This window comes from Rhinolophus ferrumequinum, chromosome 11 (genome assembly GCF_004115265.2).
Source record: "Rhinolophus ferrumequinum isolate MPI-CBG mRhiFer1 chromosome 11, mRhiFer1_v1.p, whole genome shotgun sequence".
NCBI classification, from domain to species: domain Eukaryota; kingdom Metazoa; phylum Chordata; class Mammalia; order Chiroptera; family Rhinolophidae; genus Rhinolophus; species Rhinolophus ferrumequinum.
The window spans coordinates 87,541,296-87,562,753 of record NC_046294.1 but is presented as its reverse complement, the minus strand read 5'-3'; the positions used below and the strand labels follow the sequence as shown (position 1 = coordinate 87,562,753).

Below are 21,458 nucleotides of genomic sequence, written 5' to 3'. Positions count from 1 at the left end.
CATGTCCACAATGGCAATTTTGTTTTATAAAACACTGTGTGTGTGTGTGTGTGTGCGCGCGCGCGCACGTGCGTGCGCGTGTTCGGCAGGGATCATGCTGCCACTGAATTAGCTCGGTTACTTAGAGCCAAAAAAATCTTAGGTTGCAAGTTTTATCCCACCACAGACCAGTTATCCTCTTACTGAGAGCAAACCAAGTTTCTCAGGACTACTGACCTGTCCTAGCCAGCTGGTTTGCAAATGTGGTCTGGTCTTTCTCAAGGGAGATCAGGCAATCCATTACCACTTCTGTAAAATACAATTCAAAACATCTCTTCTTTATAAAAAAATAAGGGAAGTCAGTGTTTTCTCAGAAAGCTAAAACCTTTCTTATTTTATAGATGGTGAGAGCAATAGAGATTTACCTCTCCCAGAACTTTCAAAGCACCAGTCTGAACTCCACATCATATGTTCATGGCCTTCTGAGTTCAGGTGCCATCTTGTCTTCCCATCGACACCTCCCATTTTCTTTTCATGACAGGAACCTTCTCTTCCATATGCCTTTGTCATTCCTGTGTCTGAGCCTTTGCTCTTGGTATTCCTTTGCCTGGAATTCCCTTTCCTTCTTGCCTGTCCAAATCAATATTCCTACAAGGTCCTACTTGAGTCCGACTGTCATGCGGGGCACCAGGCGGGGTCTCTGGTCCCACTCCCAACATAAGAACGCAGGACATGGTGAAGCCAAAAAGGAACACCCACGGAGCCATAGGTAGGGGAGTCACACCACTATACTCTCACTGGCGGCTGGGTTGGAGACACAGGAACCAGGAGCAACACAATTCTCAACCCTCACTGTGCCGCTTGCAGACTCAGCCACCATCTTCTTGCTAGCTCCCCCCTTTTCTCCTTTTTCTTCTTGCTACTAGCCTAGCCACGGCAGTTATATTCATGGCTAATGGCTCACTGGTTACAGCTGACGGCCAACTAGCCACAGCTGCTGGCCATTTGATCACAGTCGATGGCCATTTACTACCTGAGCCAGCACCTTTCTATGTGAGGCTGAGAGCCTGGAAACTGCTTTTTGGGGCTCTGTCCCCACACTCCACCCCTACAGGCTCTCGCCTCACAATCTACGCGACAAGCGTCTTCCGCGAGGAGCCTGGAGGTGAAAGCTATTTCCTGGACACAGCCAAGCTCTCTGGTCACAGCCAGGGTTTCTCAGGGCACCACCAGTACTTCTGGGCTCAGCCAGACTTCCTGGACTCTTTAGGGTACTACTAGTCTCCCCAGGCACACAAGGGCCTCTCAGGGCACTGCCACTCTCTCTGGACACAGCCAGACTTCCTGGACTCAGCCAGGGCTCTCAGGGCACTGCCACTCTCTCTGGTCACAGCCAGACCTCCTGGACTCAGCCAGGGCTCTCAGGGCACTGCCACTCTCTCTGGACACAGCCAGACTTCCTGGACACAGCCAGGGCTCTCAGGGCACTGCCACTCTCTCTGGGCACAGCCAGACTTCCTGGACACAGCCAGGGCTCTCAGGGTACTGCCACTCTCTCTGGACACAGCCAGACCTCCTGGACTCAGCCAGGGCTCTCAGGACACTGCCACTCTCTCTGGACACAGCCAGACTTCCTGGACTCAGCCAGGGCTTCTCAGGGCATTGCCACTCTCTCTGGGCCTCTCAGGGTACCGTGCTGGAACAACAGCGGCTCACAGTCAAGGTGCTTACATATTCTCAATGGTGGCCGGTCAAGACACAAAAGCAAACATCGCCAGTTCCACTACGTTGTGGTATGTTCCCAAATAAATAGTCAAGCTGTCCATTAAATTAGGGATGGAAGGCAATTCCCCATAGTCCATAGTCATTCACCAGGGCTGTCCTGGGGGTGAGGGATGACCTTGACCTCACCCTCAGCTCCCACGGAGGACTCAGCAAGCCTTTCCTCCTGGGACTACAAGTCCTGCATCCGGGCTGCCTCAGCAAGCACTTCCCAGCCCACAGGGCCGCAACGACCTTCGCTTTCTCCGGCCTCTGCTGGTTGGGGAACCGTAGATATCTTCCCACCCCTCCACGGGGTTCCAGCTCTCAGGCAGCTGCTCCTCCTGGTCTTCCTGCAACTGAGTGTTCATAAGCACAAACTGCTCCACCGCCCTTCGGAGAGCTTTGGCCGACACCGTACCCTGCTCGCTGCGCGATGTGTAGTGCAGGGGATCCTGCCGACTACGCCATGTGTCATGCGGAGCACCAGGCGGGGTCTCTGGTCCCACTCCCAACATAAGAACGCAGGACATGGTGAGGCCAAAAAGGAACACCCACGGAGCCATAGGTAGGGGAGTCACACCACTATACTCTCACTGGCGGCTGGGTTGGAGACACAGGAACCAGGAGCAACACAATTCTCAACCCTCACTGTGCCGCTTGCAGACTCAGCCACCATCTTCTTGCTAGCTCCCCCCTTTTTTCCTTTTTCTTCTTGCTACTAGCCTAGCCACGGCAGTTATATTCATGGCTAATGGCTCACTGGTTACAGCTGACGGCCAACTAGCCACAGCTGCTGGCCATTTGATCACAGTCGATGGCCATTTACTACCTGAGCCAGCACCTTTCTATGTGAGGCCGAGAGCCTGGAAACTGCTTTTTGGGGCTCTGTCCCCACACCGACCTTGGCAATCTCCTATTTCTCACATCTTCCTAAATGTCTCTACACTTACCAGATTTTATCTTTTGATGTTCCCTAGTTAATTTATGGGTGTGAGGCTTTAATTTTCCCCAGAGCCCTTAAGTTCTTAGAGAGCCTGCTTTAGATCTTTTCTGTGAGCTTTGGCATCTGACCACATGTTGGACAATGCCTTGTTGAAGGGAGGTCTGGGAGTGGAGTGGAACAGGGAGCTGCTGGACCTGGCTCTCAGTCCCAGTTCTGCCACTGTGTATGGCTGTGCACAGTCAGGCTGATGGAGGTTCTGCCCTTTCCCTGGTTGTAAAACACATCCACTCATTCTCATCTGCTCAGACCAGCAGAGGCCCAGCACCAACTCAGAAGAATAAGATATAATCCCTGACCTTAAACAGCTGCAGTCTAGTTAGGGAGGTAGGAAGTGTAAACAAAATGACAATACTCTCTGACTCTTGTTAACATGGAGACTCAAGAAATACCAGATGTACGTTTGTTCCCATCCCTGGGTTGATGGGATTGTCCTCATCATGCTATGTTGGCAGTTTACACCTTGTCTCTCTATCTAGAATGTGAGCTCTCAAAGGGGGAGCTACGTCTCATTCATTTCTGGGTCTCTAGTTTCTAGTAGTGTTTGGTACATACGGGGTGTTAAGTAGGTAACTGAGTTTGTTAAATGAGGGACTTGATAAACAAATGAGTGAATGTAACCAGTATCACAGGAGCACGGAGACAGGAGGTATGAAGATAAGAGGTGGGTGATTTTGTAACAGATTTTTGAAGAAAGACAAGGAACTTGTTCAGCAGGCACGAGAGGAAGGGCATTTCTAGAAGAGGGAACTGCAAAAGCAAAGACAGCAGAATGTGAAGACTTATGTGGGGTAAGAGCAACCTCACCTGCTATGGAATGGCTTGAGAAAGGCGGGGGGGCAGAAAACAGAGGGGAGTGAAATGGATCCCTACCTTATTATTCCTGAGCAGGCTGCCAGGTGCTCTGCGTGTCACCCAAGGCCAGCATTTAATGCTAAACTTGCTCCTGCTTACCAATCCGTTCTCCCCAACCCCCCAAACCTGGCTTCTCATTGTCTCTTGCTCATGAGGTACAATTAATGCTAGTTGAAGGCAATACTTCTCAAACTTTAATATGCTCAAGAACCACCTGGAGATCTTGTTAAAAAGGCACATTGTGATTCTTTGGGTCTGAAGTGGGACCCATTACTCTGAAGTTCTAAGGAGCTCCCAGGTGATGCTGATGATACTGGGCTGGAGACCACACTTTGACAAGGGAGGCTTTAGGGTACATAACTAGGGAGGCTCTCTGTGGCCTCAACGAGGCATTCCAAAGGCCAAGAAAACTACCTTCCTTTGGATTATTTGTAATACTGCTTCTTCCAGTAGGGCAGGTAACTGAGTGTTATCTAATAAAATCTGTAGGCACTGGGTAGAAATGCCAAAAATAGAGCTTCACTCCCCAAATAGCCCATCTTTGATATTGGTGTCTCTGAAACCAGAGGCCAAATGAGTCCAGGGCTCGTGCTGCCTGCGCAGCTCAGCCAATAGACCCACCCAGGAGTTGGGTCCTAGAATAAGTGTTTATTATCAGAGCACCGGTGGACTGAGAAGGCAGCAGGCTGACATCTCCAGAAACTGCCTTAACATTCTCAGACCAGCCTGGGATATTTAAGGGTAAATCTGGGCATTCCTCCAGAGGCTAGTAATGGTTCCAGGGGTCTGCATGGAGCCTTCCCTCTGGCGATGTGGCTCTCCAATGTGATCACCAACCCAGGAACAGTGATGACAGTAACCTGGAAAGAATGCTAGGCCATGAAGATTGTGATCTGCAAGCACGGAGTGGGGGGATGACACATTGTGACTAGTAAGCAAGCATAAGTTTCAGGGTAATGATCTAAAGCAGGGAACTGGGACAGGGGACATCCTAAGTCAGGAACTGGGACAGGACATTCCAAGCTTAAACCACAGAGAGGCGGTTGATCAATTGTCAAGCCTGAGGGCAGGGAGAGGCGAGGCCTGTCTTGTGGGGGCCCCAAGCGGGCCCTGTTTCATCTTCAGTCTGCAAAACACCTCTTTGAGTTTCTGCTTCCCAGGTTCCTAGGGAAGACTTACTCTTTTGCAGCAAATGGGCATGTGGAGGCGCAAGTGAGCCGTGGGGATGTTCTGGGGTAGTTCTCCTCCTGCCTCACACTACGAGGGTACCTCGCCCCTGAACTAGCACCTTCTGACTCTCAGTCCTGGAAGGCTGAGTTGGACAAAGTATATTTTAAGTCACATACCTGGTTTCTCTAAGTCAAATGCTGGATAGAAGCAGAGGAACTTCTGTATCCATTTCTTATCTCAGATATCCCCAAAATAGAAGCTTCTGGACCCAGTGTGAGACCAAGTGAGCTGGATAAGCAGCTTGGGCCTCACAGGCACTCTCAGCTACATTTTAAAAAGGAGGAGGCCGGCTACGTCAAACCAAAACTCTCTAGCTGACAGCAGCAAGGGTGGCTGTGCTGCATCCTGGGACCTGGCTGAGGGGCTGGAGCAGGAACTGAGGCTCTGGCTTATGCCAGGCTACCCTTCCAGGCACTCCTGCAAGTCTGGCCACTGATCCAGAGGAGGAGACCTGTGGCCTGAGGGCAGTGGGGACCCAATGTGGCCGTTGCCAGTGGAGGACACTTTTTCCCCAGGCTGTCCCTCCTTTCCTTCCCTGATTTTCATACCTGTGGACTATGCGCCCTGTGGGTGATCCAGCAGCATCCAGGCTCTAGCAAAGTGACTGAGGCACTTTGGAGACAGAGTCAGCTCAAGATCGAAGTGTGGACAACCTCCTCTGATGTGGTGGAGAACCACAGAGGTCTCTTCACCACCCCTCTGCCTTCAGCAACTGTCACCAGAATGTGGCCCACTTCACTCCTCCCCAGCCTGGAACAGCTTCAGGGGTCTACACTAGATTTCACTACCTTCATCATGATCTCTATTTTCCCCATTCCCTCTCCAAATTCATTCATTCATTCATTCATTCATTCATTCACTCAGAGGTACCCACTTGCAGTTATGCATCACCTGTTTATCGAATGTTTGCTCTGACCCAAGCACTGTGCTCGCCTCCCTTTTTGTTTCTCCATGGCCTGTCCCTTAGCACCTTCTTTTACATCACATGCAGAGTCCCCTCGCTTATGTATTCCAGTCTTCCATGTCTCTACACAACCTGAGAGAAGGTCTTAGGTCTCCTCCCCTTTGTGACAGGTAATGTGGACTACTGGAAATACCCAATGTTTCCCACAGACATCAGCTTGAAACCTGGCTCTGACTGCCCTTACCTACCATATGTAAACTTGGGTGTATTAAGTCCTGTCAGCCTCCAACGCCTCCTTTGCGATTAAAAAAAGAAGAAGAAATCACCTATCCCAGGGTTACAATGAGTTGAGGTGTCACAGGTAAAGTACTTGGCGCAGAGTTAATACTCAAAAATACCATTTGCTCCCTCTTTGGTGCTGCATTAGAGCCTATGTTCTACTTCAGTGTCTTCCCAGAAGAGAGGGGGTCGTCACCCACTCTGCTCAGGGCTGGCTTGGTACTCCACCCCGAGTTCTCCTACTTTTGGTATTAGCCTATTTCTTTTCTTCCTTTTTCAAAAGAAATAAAAAATAAAACATACACAACAGAAGAGAGAACTGTGGGTGAACCCTTTGCACCCACCACCTGTTTCAGCAATCAACAACAGTGTCCAGTCTAAAGTTACCTCCCTCTCCCACCTCTTTTTTTTTTCTCTCCTGGACTATTTTAAAGCAAATTCCAGTCATCATGTCGGTTCACCTGTCGACCAAAAAACATCAGGCCTAAGAGAAAGCTTATAAGAGTGTATTTGAGCCAAACTGACAATTGCCGGGAAGCAAAGACTCAACGGATTGAGAAAATGCTCTGGAAAATGGTGGTTTTGCAACTTATTTTATATATTAAAGTCAAAGGAGGAGGGTTACATGAACTCCATTGGTGGTAGATTAAGGGGGTGGGAGAAAGCAAAGCGGGGAAATCTCTGGGATTGGATAAAAAGTAAAATGGAGACACACACAACCTCTTTTACATTGGTGGGTACAGGATAGTTAATAGCATTTTACAGCACACAGAGATGGTGTTTGGGGAACAAGGTAACAATGAGGGATTTTGTAGTTTCCTGCTCTGGTGTAGTGGGTTGTGCCCCCTGGGGGGTCCGGAAAAAGGGATTACACTGACCTTCCAAGGGTATGTTATCTTAGATGCAAAAAGACTACAGACAGGCTCACTTAAGGTAAAGACTGACCTTTGTCAAAGAAGCTACAGGCCAAGGATGTGACTTCCCGCTATGGCCCACCTTGGTTAGGAATTTTTCTGTTCACGCCGTCCTATGTGGTTATTTTCAGTTCTCCTGAGCTTGTCAGGTTTAATCTGTGGCCCCCTTTCCTTCCTCATGATGTAGGCATATGTCTCTGTCCCCAAATGATGTAGGGGACTTTGGAGTGAGTGCTGGGATCGTGTCTTGTGACACCGAAGAATGAAAACACGGACCCAGAAGAGGCAAAGAGTTTTAAAAAGAGGATAGTTTATTGAAAGCAAAGGGTCAGAGCTCCCGAGCAGGAGGGGGTCGCGAATGGGCTGCCCCGTGATTGAGGCAAAAGCTCTCACTTTTATACCTTCCCTTGCCTGCTTGGGGAAGGAGGCTGGAGCTTTCTAATGGAATTCACCTATCAGGTTTGTCCTGTTTGCCCATCCTGAAGGGATTAACGAAAGAACCCATTCCTATCTGTCAGATCTGCTCCTTTGTCCGGCCAGAAGGGGTATGAGATAATTTATTAACCTCAAGGTGCATTCTCATATCTTTGTCCTGGAGTGAAGGCGACATTCCAGAACCTGGAGTTTCAGGATACGGCTGCCTTTTCCTTATTCCACCAGGGACCCCCGTCTACCTAGCAACATACTAACCTGTCTCACTCACACCTATGAACACTCCAGTGTGTATAACAGATAAGGACGTTAAAGAACATAGCCACAATATTTTTATCACACCCAACAAAATTAAAAATTTTTCATTAATTTAATACTCAAGCCATAGTTATTTTTCCCCAATTCGTTGGAATCTAATGGGTTTAGGATATTAGGAGAGAGTGTGCAGGGGGGTTGGGGCCAAAAATGTCTTTTTCTGTTGATTTGATTAACATTACATTCGATTGTAAGATCTTTTAGGTGTTTTTACACCAGTTTGGCATGTTCTGTTTTCAGTGGAAATGCTAGAAAAATGAGGAAGTCCTTACTTCCTGAAAGTCCCAATTCACTTCCCCGAACTCTTTCCAAATGACAAAAATGAGTATCTCCTTTTTTGGGTGTTTTTAAGTGACAAAAGGAGGCTCCCCCACCCCCACCCCCAACCCTTTACCGCAGCTTTGAAATAAATGGGTTCCTCATGCAGCTTTGAAATGCATGAGGTTAATAAATTAGCTTTCAAAACCCAACAATCATCCAAGTTAATAAGAAAGGCAGGATTTGCTACAGTTCTCATTTTGGAGGGTAAAAATTCCCAGGGAACTGTGTTTTTTTCAGAAATACTTTTTTAGTGCCCTCCCACCTACCTTTCGAAATCCAACAACCACAAAATTTACTCCATCCCCCCTTTTTCTCTCTCCCTTACACACTCCCTCTCTCTTTTTAGCAGGAACATACAGGCCGGCCATATTAGAGAGATGGAAATAAAGCTTTCTTAACGTTCTATGTGTCTTTGAAGTACATCCGTGCATTTTTTTTTTTTTAATCATTTAACCATCCCTCCCTTGTAGCCCTTGGCCTCTCAAATCACTCTCTCCCACATTCCGAGTAACATCTCAGTTTCTGAAAATGCACAAAGATGCCTGGCTACCTCGCCCTGCCTTCAGTCTCACGGGGCTCAGTCTTTTTTTCTCTTTGGGTAAGTTAGACCACACATCTGCATGTTCCTGAGGGTCCAGAAGTGCAGCTGCAACTGGAAGAGGACGGCGGCAGGGGGCAGGAAAGAAGACGTTGCTGGAGGTTCTCTTCGGTGTCCTTGGGAAGGGAGGTGCCGGAACTTGGGGAATGCATAATGCTGGGACTTCTTGGTCACAGAAATGCTGAGTGTTGCTGACAATTGTCAAGGGAGGTGATTTTTGTTTGGATTTCCTTGAAGTGGATCTATGTGCATGTGTGTGGCCGGGGGAGTGTAGATCCATCTGCAGTTTCTTCATGGATTTTTTTTTTTTTTTTAAAGCTGCTGGAAATGTGGGGTCCTGAGATTTAATGCTCCCTTAAGGGGATTTTGTGAACCTTGGTCGTTGGAATCTGGTGGATTTAGGGTATTAGGAGAGAGTGCAGGGGAGTTGGGGGCAAAAAGTTGAGTCTGGATCTGGCTTCCTGGAAACCTGCCCTATTGATTTTTGAAATGTATGGGGTAGTGGGTGGGAAGCAGGCTTGAGGATTGTGAGGAGACCTGCTGCAGCAGGCACTGATGAAGAAGGTTACCTCTGGCTTGGGCCAGAGGGAGTGGAGGAGGGGTCAGGTGAAGGGATCAGAAAAAAAAAAAAAAAAAGAAGGAATCATGGGCCAAGTGAAGTTGTGGCCCTTTAAGACCATGCCTTGGGACTGTCCAACCCAGCCTTGCAGACTGCCCCATCAAGTGATCCAAATGTTGATTTCAAATTTGACCATTCATGGATTTTCTGGTGGGTTGGAGCGCTAGAGAGTTGTTTGCAAGATTGCTTTATAGGTAGCTTCACTCTTGCTCCTAAACTTATTCATTGTTGGTATAGCAACTGAGGGTGAAGTCCAAGGATTGTCAGTGGAAATATTCCCCATCACAAAACCTCTCTCTCTCTCTCTCTCTCTGCTGGATTATTTGGCAGGCCTGCTAAATGGGCAGCACAGAGCCCCTGGAAGCCTGCATAAGGCCTATTAGCTTTGTTGAGTTTCTGGACTTATTAACAACAGAGCACAAATGTCTGGCAATACAAAGAGCATACATGAGCCTTGGAATCTGACCTGGATTCAAAGCCACTTTTGTCATTTACTTCATATCCATAGGCAAGTTACTCAACTCCGCTGAGCTTCAGTTCTTTCATGAGTAAACTGGAGCATACCTACTGCCTGGGTTTGTGTGTGTGTGTGTAAGTCTGGCACATAGTAGCAGATACTCAATAATAGCGCTAACCTTTATGAAAGCATTTCATGTAGCCCTGCGCTGTATATCTTGTTTCGTCCTCACAGTAGTCAGTAATCGTCTGAGGTAGATATTGTTATGACCCTCATGTTACAGATAAGGAAACAGGTATAGAAAATTTAAGTAACTTGCCCATTACGGTCACATAATGAGCTGAGATTTGAACCCATATGTCTGACTTCTGCATGTTCTTAACTGTTGAACTCTACTGCCCCCAATGTTCAAGAACTCTTACTGCTCTATTAATCTAATCAAAGAATCTCAAGTGCAAGCAAAAACCTGAATGAATGACCTGTATGCAAGAAGCTGGGAATGGAGGACAGATGACCTCCTTTGGGAGTAGGGAGAGCTTCCTACGGGAGGGAGGTGGCCTGGAGAGCCTTATCTAACCCATGACAGGGGCTCCGTGACTGAGACCAGGGTGTGGCTTAGGGGAAGGTCTGCAGTGAAGAGGTCAGCGTGCGGGCTGTGAGGTGGTGATGGGAGGAAGCTGAAGCCTCTGCTCACCTGGGGGGAAGAGGATGCAGGAAGGGAGACCTTGAACTTGAGTGGTGCTGTGATGAGACACGCCCTGGCACCCCCAAACTGAGGGCCGAGGTGGACAATGGAACCTCGGGGGTTGTGGTAGCATCAGTCCTCAAGATGGAGGGATGCTACAAGTGACAAGGGAAGAGACTGTGTCAGGGGCTGAGTTGGTGGGGATGACAAGCTGGGCAAGCTGCTGTGTCAAGAGCATATAGACTAGTTTTTTAGCTAGAAACAATCCAAATGATTGGACTTTCCTGGAGTTTTTCTCAAGACTGTTGGCTCAGTGGTCACCAGCCTGGGTACCAAAGTCTGGGTTGTGATAGGGGAGGCGAGAAGAGGAGTTTGTCCTCACTGAAGCCCACTGCACATATCTGTTACTGGGGGCAGGGACCCAGACGTGGAGGAGACAATGCCTTCCCTTTTACTGAGCGCCCACTGTGTGTCACATACTGTTCTGGGTCCAGGGACACCAGGAGAAGTAAGAATCAGTACCCCAGAGCCTTTGGAGGGACACAGACACATAAATAACAATACAGTATCGTATGGGCTGTGATAACAATGACAATAATAATAATAACAGCTAACCTTTGTCGAGGGCTGACTATGTGCTAGGCACTGCTGTGAGCTTGATGCAATAGTGGTTATAATATGGAACCTCACAATAGCCCTAGGAAGTCGGTTCTATTATCGACCTCCATTTTACAGATGAGGAAACTAAGATGCTGGGAGGTTAAATATCTTGCCTAAGATTGGATGAAGTCGCTAGAGCCCTGCCATTCTGCCTTCCTGTCATGTGGAAGTGAGAGGACAGGGCTGGGGAGAGGTCCCAGGCACTGGGAAGGCTGCCTTATTAGCTGGAATCTGTAGGATAAGTGGGAGAGCCCCAGGTGCAGAAGGGTGAGCTAGCTTCCCAACTTCAAGCAAAAGCATGTGCAAAGATGTGAAAGAAGGCGGTGTTTTCAGGAAATGTAAGATCTTTGGGGTTGCTAGAATGGAGGAAGCTGGAGGGTAGGGAGCTGGTAGGACATGAGGACAGCATGTAGGTTGGTCCCAGATGGCAAAGGGCTTGGAAGCTGTGCCCAGGCACCTGGACTTGATCCTGAAAGCAGGAGGGAGCCAGTGGAGATTTGGGGATGAGTTATTCTCATGGCTACAGAGGGGTGGACTGGGCTGGGAGGGAGACCCTAGGGCGGAGGCAGGTTTGAATGGTAAGTCAGTGTAGGAGACAGGGGCTAGGTGTCATACTCACCTGAGAGGCAGGCGCTGCCCCAGGAGACATTGTGGTCCAGAAGGTTGGGAAGACAATTTCTCTGTTTAGACTCTCTCTCTCTCTCTCTGTCTCTGTCTCTCTCTCCCCCCCCCACCCCCTTTTTAACCAAGAAGAAAATAAACCTACCTCATAGGTTGCTGTAGGATTGGAAAGAGGAATGAAGAAAGCTAATTTCCAGTCTCTGCAGGAAATCGTGTTTGGCAGGAGATGAGCAAATCTCTGTGATCTCTGCAAGATGGGCCAGTTAGAGTAGTGGATGACATGGGGCCCAAGGGGCCAGATGTGCCTTGGAGAAAATGGGGAGGCCCGGCACTGGTGATGTTTTCAAACTAAGATCAAATCTACGTTCTTACTGTACCCCTGTTGGTCATCACTTCCTTTCTGTGAGTTGGAATTCAGGAGACCCAGGACCCAGATCTTGTCCCAAACGGACAACCAGGAAGGTCGGGCTCTTCTTATATGAAGGTTCCTTTAAATAGAACCGTTACCCTCTGGCCAGCCTGCCTAGAGCTGGGGGCTAGATCTGCTGTGTAGACAGCAGGAGGCCTTGGAGAAACAGTCACATCCCCACCTAGCCTCAACCCCTCAATCCTCTGTCTGAAGCCTGGCAGCCTGGGATCAAATCTAACTTTGTCACTTACTAGCTATGAACTTGGGCTACTTGGGAAATTGAGCTTTGTGCTCAATTTCCTCATCTGGAAAGTGGAGGTGGAATAGTGTTGTTGTGAGTATTAAATGAGGTAATATCTACAGAGTGCTTAAACAGTGCCTAGCACACAGTAAGCACTTTGTTCTTATTATGACGTCCTTTTGTGGCCCTAGCTGTGAATTCGGCTACTTTCCTGAAGCAGCAGAGTTCATCAAGAGATCAGGATTTTGCTCATAGCTCTGACCTCATTGTGATGGTTCCCTTGTCTTTAATGAGGGCCTGGATTTGTGAAAGGAATAAGGCTCTTGCCTTGAGCCTGGGATCCTGGTGAGAACTCAGGCTGAAGTCTGCATCCTGGAGTAAGAGTTAGGAACCATGGTTCTGGTCCCAGCTTGCCCCATACTCTTGTGTGTCTCTCTCAGGGTCTCACTTTCCACATTGGTAAGACAATGGGGCTAGATCTATTAATTCCTGAGAGTCCCCCTCTGGCTTCCTCTGACTTAGTGACTCCCTGTTCCTCTACTGTGCTGTTGGGACTTGCTGGTTGACATCTGTGACCAGTAGAGGGCACGCATGTTCCACCTGGTGCTTCTTGCAGGACCCCGCTGTCAGGACGAGTGGGAGGGAAACTGCATTGCACCTCTCCGTCTGCCACCCTCCTGCCAGCCACAAAAGACCCCTTGCTCCCCATGGCGCTGCCCTCCTACTACCGTGTTTCCCCCAAAATAAGACCTAACCGGAAAATAAACCCTAGCGTGATTTTTCAGGATGACATCCCCTGAACATAGCCCTAGTGTATCTTTTGGAGCAAAAATTAATATAAGACCTGGTCTTATTTTCAGGGAAACACGGTAGGCAGGGTGCTGGCTACTTCAATATGGAGGGTGCTGCCTGGTGGGGTTCAAGTTCTAACTGGAATGATGCTGTGGGCTGGGGTGGGACAGAGGCCAGGGATGGGTTAGCCAGATTCACAGCACTTCCTGGTGTCATTCGGGGCTCCTTTTGGAGGAGGCCCTGGTTAGGTAGCAGACCCTTTCAAAGGAAGGTGCTAGAGAAGCAGGGAGTTCCTGAGAGATGAGGTAAGCTCAGGACAAGGCCCTGCCAGGCTCCTGCCCTGCAGATTTCTCTGTGCAGAGTGGGGGCGGTGATGACATTTTATGCACACCTCCTCCTTGACTGGAGCTGTGCTAAGTGCTTTCATAATGGCTGTGAATGTGGAGAGAGGGGAACTGGGCTTTGTTCTTGGTGGGCCCATTCAGTCCCCCCAGCTCGTGCTCCCCTAATGAGCACTTAGTACACACTTGGAAGCCTTGGGCTTGCAGGCGGGTCTGCATGCCTATCCCTCTGTCTAGGGCTCGGTTATGAACTCTGGGACCAGTAGTTCAGAGCATCTTCTGTTCTTAAGTCCTGACTACTGGCCCTGGCCACTCATCCTAAGAGATGGGCTGAGCAGGACTTTGTATGCCCACTTCCAGGCTGCAGTGCAGCTGTTTCTGGGTTGGGCTGCAGCACCTTTGCACAGCAAGACAGTTTGAAAAAAAAGAGCCCTGCAGGGGTCACACCCCAAGGTGCCGCCTGCCAGGAGACTGCCCCAGAAACCCTTCCTGTCTAGGGGGGCAGAACTTGAGGAAAATTTAGGATAAAGAGAACTACCATTTGCTGTGCACTTACTGCCAGGCAGACTGCATGCTGTGCTTTATGTATTTTATCTTATTTGATTATCTTAACAACTCTGGGAGGTGCGTGTCTTCAGCTGTGTTCTACAGAGGGGGGCCTGAGGCTTAGAGGGTGAAAGAGTTGGCCCACAGTCTTGCATCTGATTGAAGGCAGAGATGGGATTGAACCCACTTCTAATCAGATCTCCTGTCTACAATATTCCCGGAGCTCTGGCCTGGACAGCCTCCTAGCTGCCCCCAGTCCCTCGTGACTTCCTGTTTCACTCCAAAGAATCAGATCCTAACTTTGTGTTCTGGCCCACAGGCCCTGTGACCTGGTCCCGGCCCGACGCTAGGACCTCAGTTCTCATCACTTGCCCCCTTGATCACTCTCCTCCTTGTGCCTCAGACACACAAAGCTTATTCTAGCCGCTGGGACTTTCCTCCTGATGTCCTGCTGTCTTGGAACTTGATTCCTTCAAAATTTCAAACAGCTCACTTCCTTATTTCAGTCAGGGGCTGCCGACATGTCACCCCCTCACAGCAGTTTTCCCTAGCCACCGATATAAAACAACACCCCTTACCTTGCTTGATTTCTTACACCCCTTGCCATGTATCATTATTACATTCACATTATTATTTTTTTCCTTGTTCATGTCTGTTCCCTCCCTAGAATACAGGCTCCATGTTGCAACGACTCCGCCTGTCTTGGTCACAACAACATCCCCCAGGGCCTAAGCTAAGGGCAGAGTCGGTGGTTTATAAATATTTGGTAAACGAGTGAATGAGTCACTGATTCTGAACATTATCATTTGTCCTCTATAAATAAATTAATTTTGGGGGGATGAGATTTTTGACAATATTGGCGGAGACTCTTAGACTTAAGGCCAAGACTAGGGTGATGCAAGTGAGGTGCCTAGGGTACAAAATTCACAGAGGTATTTGCATGTTCCTAAGAGTGGGGACCCCCTTAAATTTTGCACCCCAGACTTGCTGTCCCATGTGGGGCACTGCGACTTCAGCTGGAAGGTTTTGGCTTACTTGCCTCTGCCCTGCTTAGAATGTCAGAATGGGACGGGCCTTCCCCAGCCCCAGCACCTGGGTCTCCTGAGCCAAGCCTGGCATTCCTTATAGAATTCCACAGAAACCTGTTGTTCCTACCCTGCTCCCCTTCAGCCCGTATCAGCTCCCTGCTGTGGTGTTTTCAGGCCTGACAGCTCCAAAAGAGACTCTTATCCTTGTAGACCCGTCACGTGGTCTCTTGGAGTTGTGTCTCTTCTTCTGGGGCACCTCTTCCCTCCCACTGCTCAGCTGGCCTCTTTCCTACCTTCCAGAAGCCTGGGGTGACAACGGGGCTGGGCTGGGCACACTGCTTTGCTCTGGCCCCGGGATGTGGAGTACCAGGCCTTCTGAATCTTCATTTGTCCTCAAGCTTGTCTGCCCCATGGGGGACACTATAGCTTCAGTTGGAAGGGCTTTGGCTTAGCAGAGATGGTTGGAAGTGGTGGGGAAGAAGGGGGAAACTGAGGCCAGCACACTGAAGTCCCTTGTCCAAGGTGTCCAGGTAGTAGGTGACAATGTCAGGACTAGAGCAGGATGGCCAAGTGGAGGGTCTGCCCAACAATGGTCCTGGAAAAGGCTTGGGGCCATTTGTCTGTCCCTGGCTTGACAGATGATTTGGTCTCTCTCTACCGCAGCCTTGCTCTGACCCTCATTTTACCCCCAGGGCCACATCAGTTACCCCTTATGAGTTTTGCCCACCCCACCCTGCCCATAACTAATTTCAGCTGTTAGGGACCCAACCCGCTGCCATAGGTCTGCTCCACTCCCCACCAATGCAGTAGGCTTGCCCCTTCCCTGGCTCTATCAGCCAGAATGCTCACCAGCTTGTGGCTTTGTCTGCAGTGCCACCAGGGCGGACCATGGAAGTCACAGTACCTACTACCCTCAACGTGCTCAATGGCTCTGATGCCCGCCTGGCCTGCACCTTTAACTCCTGCTACACAGTGAACCACAAACAGTTCTCCCTGAACTGGACTTACCAGGAGTGTGGTAACTGCTCCGAGGAGATGGTGAGTCCTGGGACGGGGCGGAGACAGGAGCCCTGCAGTGTGAGGCCTGCCTTTCCCACCAGCTGCCCTGCCTGCAGTGGGCTGTCTGCTCCAGGGGGCTTGTGCAGAAGGTGTGTTTTCATGCCTCGGTGGCCCTGGGAAGGGTGGCGGGGCTCTGGAGGTAACTGCCTGTCCTCCAGGTGAAACGGTGCACGGGAGGAAGGGCATCCTGCTGTGCTTGCAGCCCCTCGCTCATGCAGCCCCCCGTCTTTTCCCGTGTCCACCTCTAGTTCCTCCAGTTCCGCATGAAGGTCATTAACCTGAAGCTCGAGCGGTTCCGAGACCGTGTGGAGTTCTCGGGGAACCCCAGCAAATATGATGTTTCAGTGACACTAAAAAAAGTGCAGCTCGAGGATGAGGGCCTGTACAACTGCTACATTATGAATCCGCCCGACCGCCACCGAGGCCACGGCAAGATCTACCTGCAGGTCCTCCTGGAAGGTGAGGGCCCGACGAGCAGAGTGGGGAGAGCCGAGCTGCTGTGGGGGCCCCTGACCCTTCCCACCCAATTGCTCTCTAGTAGCACTATCTCAGGGCTCCTTTGAGAGGCTGTGGGGCAGGAGCAACAGCTTGTGTTGGGCGCAAGGAAGCTGTTTTCCTTCCTCCTATCCTTGAGGACCTGGGAACATGTCTCAGAGAGTCCTTATGATGCTGTAGGTCATGATCACGGTCTTAAGACTCTGATCGCAGCTTTCACTTGTTGGGCACTTATTATGTCTCAGTTATAGGGCCAACTGCATTCTCCTGTGTCATAAACCCTCTGAGGGAGGTACTATTATTATCCCCATTTTTACAGATGAGGATAATACAGATGAGGCTTAGAGAGGATAAGTCATTTCTCTATGGTCATACAATTAATAAATAGCACAGTCAGGATTCAGACTTGGATCTATGTGATCTCAAAGTCCATGGTGTTAAATACTGCATTATACTGCCCTCCCCTGGGGCTTTTAGGTGCCCTGGGATTTTGGGGGACTTTGGCTTTGACTGAAGTTCTTTCCATGGAGGGGAGTAAAGTTAGGACCACCCCACACGTATTGGGAGAGCAGGGCACAATGGACAAAGCTCTCTTTCCCAGCTCTAGTGCTCAGCAGGTGTGTTTCTTTTCCTTCTCCAGAGTCCCCTGAGCGGGATTCCACAGTGGCGGTGATCGTTGGCGCCTCCGTGGGGGGTTTCCTGGCTGTGGTCATCTTGGTACTGATGGTAGTGAAGTGTGTAAGAAGGAAAAAAGAGCAGAAACTGAGCACGGATGACCTGAAGACGGAGGAGGAGGGCAAGACAGATGGAGAAGGCAATGCGGACGATGGCGCCAAGTAACGGGGGCTGGCCCTGCAGCCCTCCCTCGTGTCCTGTCTTCCTCCCTCTTTGCCCTGCACAATGTGCCCCTGCCTGCCCTCTCCTCTTGGTGTGCTTCTCTTGAACCAGGAACCCAGGGCTGACCTGGGTCCCCTGAACCCCTCACTTCGTATCTCCCACCCTGCCCCAAGAGTGACTCACCTCTCTTTCATTTGAAAAACCTGCCACGGTGTCTGGGATGTGTGGGCCCTGGGGGGGGAGGGAGAAGTAGGTTCAAAACTACCAGTCCCCGAGAAGAGGCAGGAGGCATGTGTGAGGGTCCCAGGGAGAAGACGAAAGGTGGGCAGTGGTGGAGGAGGGGGTCAGCTGGCCAGCCTGCCCAGAGCTGGTGGCTGCTTCAAAGGGGAACAGTGGGTGGGGGAGGGGCTTTCCTGTGCTGCCACAAGAAGGCCTGGGGCGCACATTGCTCTGCTCCCTAAGCTGCTCTAGTGATAGGTTCGTATAATTTGAGGGTGGGGCATGTCAAAGGGACAACTGCATTTCCTGGGCATTGATGAAAAGCTGTCACTGGAGGCAAATGGAAACAAGCCTTGGTCCAGGGAGCTCTGCTTTCACCCTCTTCTCCATTGATGGCTGCTACCGCAGAAGACTTGTGGTTGTCTAGTGACTGCTAATCCCTTGGGATTTTTGGTGAGAATAGCACTGAAGAGACCCTGAGCTGGGCCATGGGGGGGTCGTGTTGTTTGAGGTAGTGGTCATTTTCCATCATAGTTGCCTACCAACAGGAGACAAATTTCAATCGGCCGAGGGACTGACAGGGTGGGGCTCCATTGTAAAATGGAGTTTGCTGCAGGCTGCCTTCTCTAGCAGGATGACCACCATCGGCCGGGGTCAGGAGCTGCCAAGGTGCAGAGAGGAGCAGGGGATGGAAGCCACGGGCAGAAAAGTTGATGTGCGCAGTTGGGGCATCATTCGGAGCTTCCGTTCAGACTTTCCTGGTTCCCCTCAGCAGGGGTTTCATCTGGCTTTTGGCTAGAGGCCCGAAAAGGGAACGCCCTGAGGGAAGCACGTGGGGAGATCCTGTAGCTATGTCCCATCTAGAGCCATGTTACATGCTCCCTTGCCCTAACAACTCTTTTGTGGGAAGGAAAGTAGCATTTGTGGGGAGCCAACTTTCACTGCCATTTTACTTACATTAAGAGGGAATTTCAAGAGAGGGAGACAGACAGAGAGAGAAACTGCTGACGTGGAGAACAGTACCTTGGAAGCCCCTCAGAGATCAACCAGCCAAGTCACTCATAGTACAGATGAGGAAACTGAGATTCAAGCTGATGGAAACTGAGAGTCCTGCCATCTTCTCCTCTGGCTCTTCAGTCTCCAGTTTGAATCAACAGAGCCCTAGTTGTCCTGGTGGGAGGGGCCTCTGGGGTAGATGAGGGAGGTGAGGGGAAGGAGGTGTACTCATCCGGCCCTTCTCATTCGTCTCCCAGGAGCCCAGCCCCTCCCGGCTGTGACTGAGACAGGGATGGAGTGATGGGAGTCAGGACATTGCTGCTGGCACTGCCCCACCCCTTGCCCCAGGCTGAGCCTCTTCACACTTTCCAACCTTTCTAGGAGCTCAGGTCGTGCCCAGGCGCAGGGAGTCAGAGTTCAGGGCAGGAATGAGTCTGGGGAAAGGGGGTGGGGACAGGACTGTGACAGTCTCATTCTCTGCCTCTGCCCATCAGATGGTCAATTTGGGGAGTGAGCAATTGCATATGGGAGAGTCAGTTGAATTCACTTCAATTCAACATCCATTTATTGAGCATCTCCTATGTGCCAGGTACTGTGTCAGGTGATGGGAACACAAAGCCATAACAGAGTTGGGAACTGCCAGGTCAGCATTGTGGGGATCAAGATTAATATTTTTGGTGTATCTAATTCCACTTGTATAGCCACTGCTTCCAGGGCTGGAGTTGGAGAAGAAAGAAGAGAGTCCAGAATCTGAGCCCTGGGAAGGAAGGAAAGAAGGAAGATACAACAGGGAAGAGGGTGAGAGGCCAGGCAAAGTGGGGGATGGGCAACCAGCCACATAGAGCCTTGATGGGGTGGGACCAGCCTACATAGAAATTCTAACTCTTGGGCTCAGTACCTAACTGCCAATCAACACACTGACAGTGGGGGTAAGGCTAAGCCACCATGTGCCTGGGGAAGGCAGACAGACATTGCCCATCTTGCAAGCCAACCAGCTGAAAGGAGAAGGTGGGTGGTGGATACCTCATGCCAGCTGAAACCAAGAGTGGTTCTAATACCCTTCTGCAGTTTGTAGATTTCACTTTTTGGCAACCTCTCAAGGACTCTCCTCTCCTAGGATGAGCAAGGATCTGTGCTGATTCTGGGAACTTCTCTTTTTCCAGGACTCATAACATTTAGGGGAATTATTTGTTGGATTCCCTAGGTTTGTTCTAAGAAATCCTAGATTCTCCATAAAGAAGCCCAAGTCTTCTGGGTTCCTTCCCTTCTCTGCCCTGACACAGTGGCTCCTAGGGAGAGCAAGGCCTCTCCATGGGCCTCAGGGGTCAGAACAGATGGGGATGGGCCAGGAACCACCTTTGCCCCAGCTGCCCATCCTTACTTCACTTTCTTCTCAAGCTTCTTAGAATCTCCTACAGAAGCCTCATAGAGCTGCCTCTCCCAGGGCAATGAGGCTGGGAACAAAATAGTGCTTCTGTGAACAGAGGTGGGAAAGCAGTGAGATGTTTCCACAGCAGCCGCCTCTCTACCCTGCTTTCTAGTTTATACCAGCAAGCTCTTCCTTTTCCTGCACCGCGGGGTTCAAGCCCCACTTCTGGCTGCATGTTCCCACCACTGGGCTCTGCGGGGTTCAGTCTGCTGGTTTTCTCAACTGTCCCTGCTTCTCCTGCTCCCTTGAAACCTCCTAGTATCTGTCTCTTCCTCCTAATTAAGGGCCATTACAAAGAGTGATGGGCTGGCCAACCCATGGGATCTAGCTTATAAGAACAAAGCACAATTATTCAGGACTGAAATGCCTTGAGGTGCCTTGCAGCTGGCTTTGGAACTATCTGCCCCCTAGCTATGGACTAATCACAGTTATTCCCAATTTATAAAAAGGAAAAGCTGATTGGATCCATATTTCTCCCTGTGAGTCTTCTTGGGGAGGTTGGGCTGATAAGTATTTACAAGGTTAGGTTAAGCAGATAGACAATTGAAAATAATGGCCAGGTCCAAAATGATGGTCCCAAGTTGTAGGATCGGCTTGGTGCAGTTGGAGTGCGTGATGAATCAAGAAAATTTCCTTCCTACTTATGTCTTAAGGACAGACAGCCTGTGTCTCTTGCTGTGCCTCTTGCTGATGTCTTCCTCTATTGAAGCTTGCTGATGCATTTGTACATAGTCTATGTAGAGGTATAGGTATATATACAGATATAAAACATCTCACTACGTCCACCCCAAAAGTTACATTGGGGAGGGAAACAATCATATCTCAGTGTTTTGATTTGATTCACCAAAGGCAAATTATGGAATGTTCTTATTGCTCCTTATTGCGTGGAGGGGAAAACCCAACTACTTATGCACTCAAGGTTTTATGTGCTATATGGTGGTTGGAAGAGGCGGTGTGAAGAGAAACTTAAATGGTCCTCTGTGACCCGACTGCTGTGATGTGTCTGCTTTTTGGAGCAGACTGAGTTTCTTCTTGTTGGATCTATTGCTACAATAAACAGATTGTCTCCCCTAAACATCCCTCAAGTGTGACGTTTTTCAGGGGTGCAGAGTGGAGGAAGTTGAGGCTTTGCTAGCGTCCTGACAGGAACCCCTGATGTTCCTTTCCTGGTAAAACCATCGACATTGTCAGATGCCCACCAAGGATAAGGTTCTAGTCCATTCTTGTTGACAAATATTTCTTCTCTTTCTCCCTTTTCCTCCCCAGAAACACCCAGGGGACAGGGTGGCTGAAAACCCACTTCTTGGAGTGCTGTTGGTTATTGCTGAGATGATGACAATCTTGTAAGCCCCTAGAAGCTAACTGTTATGCTGATGTGGCCTATTCTTTCCTCAGATAGGCGGGCCATCCTTCCTACCCTCTGATTCTAAGCT

At 49.8% G+C, this 21,458-nt stretch overlaps 1 protein-coding gene across 2 annotated transcripts; it reads left to right on the top strand.

The window, feature by feature from the left end:
- Positions 1–8,323: 8,323 nt before the first annotated feature.
- SCN2B (sodium voltage-gated channel beta subunit 2) lies at positions 8,324–21,116 on the top strand. 2 transcript variants are annotated; one of them, XM_033120790.1, is made up of 4 exons: positions 8,324–8,591; positions 15,862–16,028; positions 16,298–16,508; positions 17,185–21,116. In XM_033120790.1, the coding sequence occupies exons 1-4, from the start codon at positions 8,522–8,524 to the stop codon at positions 17,382–17,384; spliced, it is 648 nt and encodes a 215-aa protein (XP_032976681.1). In that variant the 5' UTR covers positions 8,324–8,521; the 3' UTR covers positions 17,385–21,116. The 2 variants fall into 2 exon arrangements, with proteins under 2 accessions (XP_032976681.1, XP_032976680.1); XM_033120789.1 differs by having other exon boundaries at positions 8,585–8,692.
- Positions 21,117–21,458: the final 342 nt, after the last annotated feature.

Coding starts and splice junctions, on each gene's coding strand:
- SCN2B (XM_033120789.1), top strand. CDS start 8,614: ATGTTCCTGAGGGTCCAGAAGTGCAGCTGCAACTGGAAGAGGACGGCG. Junction 8,693..15,861: donor GAAAGAAGACGTTGCTGGAG/GTTCTCTTCGGT, acceptor CTTTGTCTGCAG/TGCCACCAGGGCGGACCATG. Junction 16,029..16,297: donor GTAACTGCTCCGAGGAGATG/GTGAGTCCTGGG, acceptor GTCCACCTCTAG/TTCCTCCAGTTCCGCATGAA.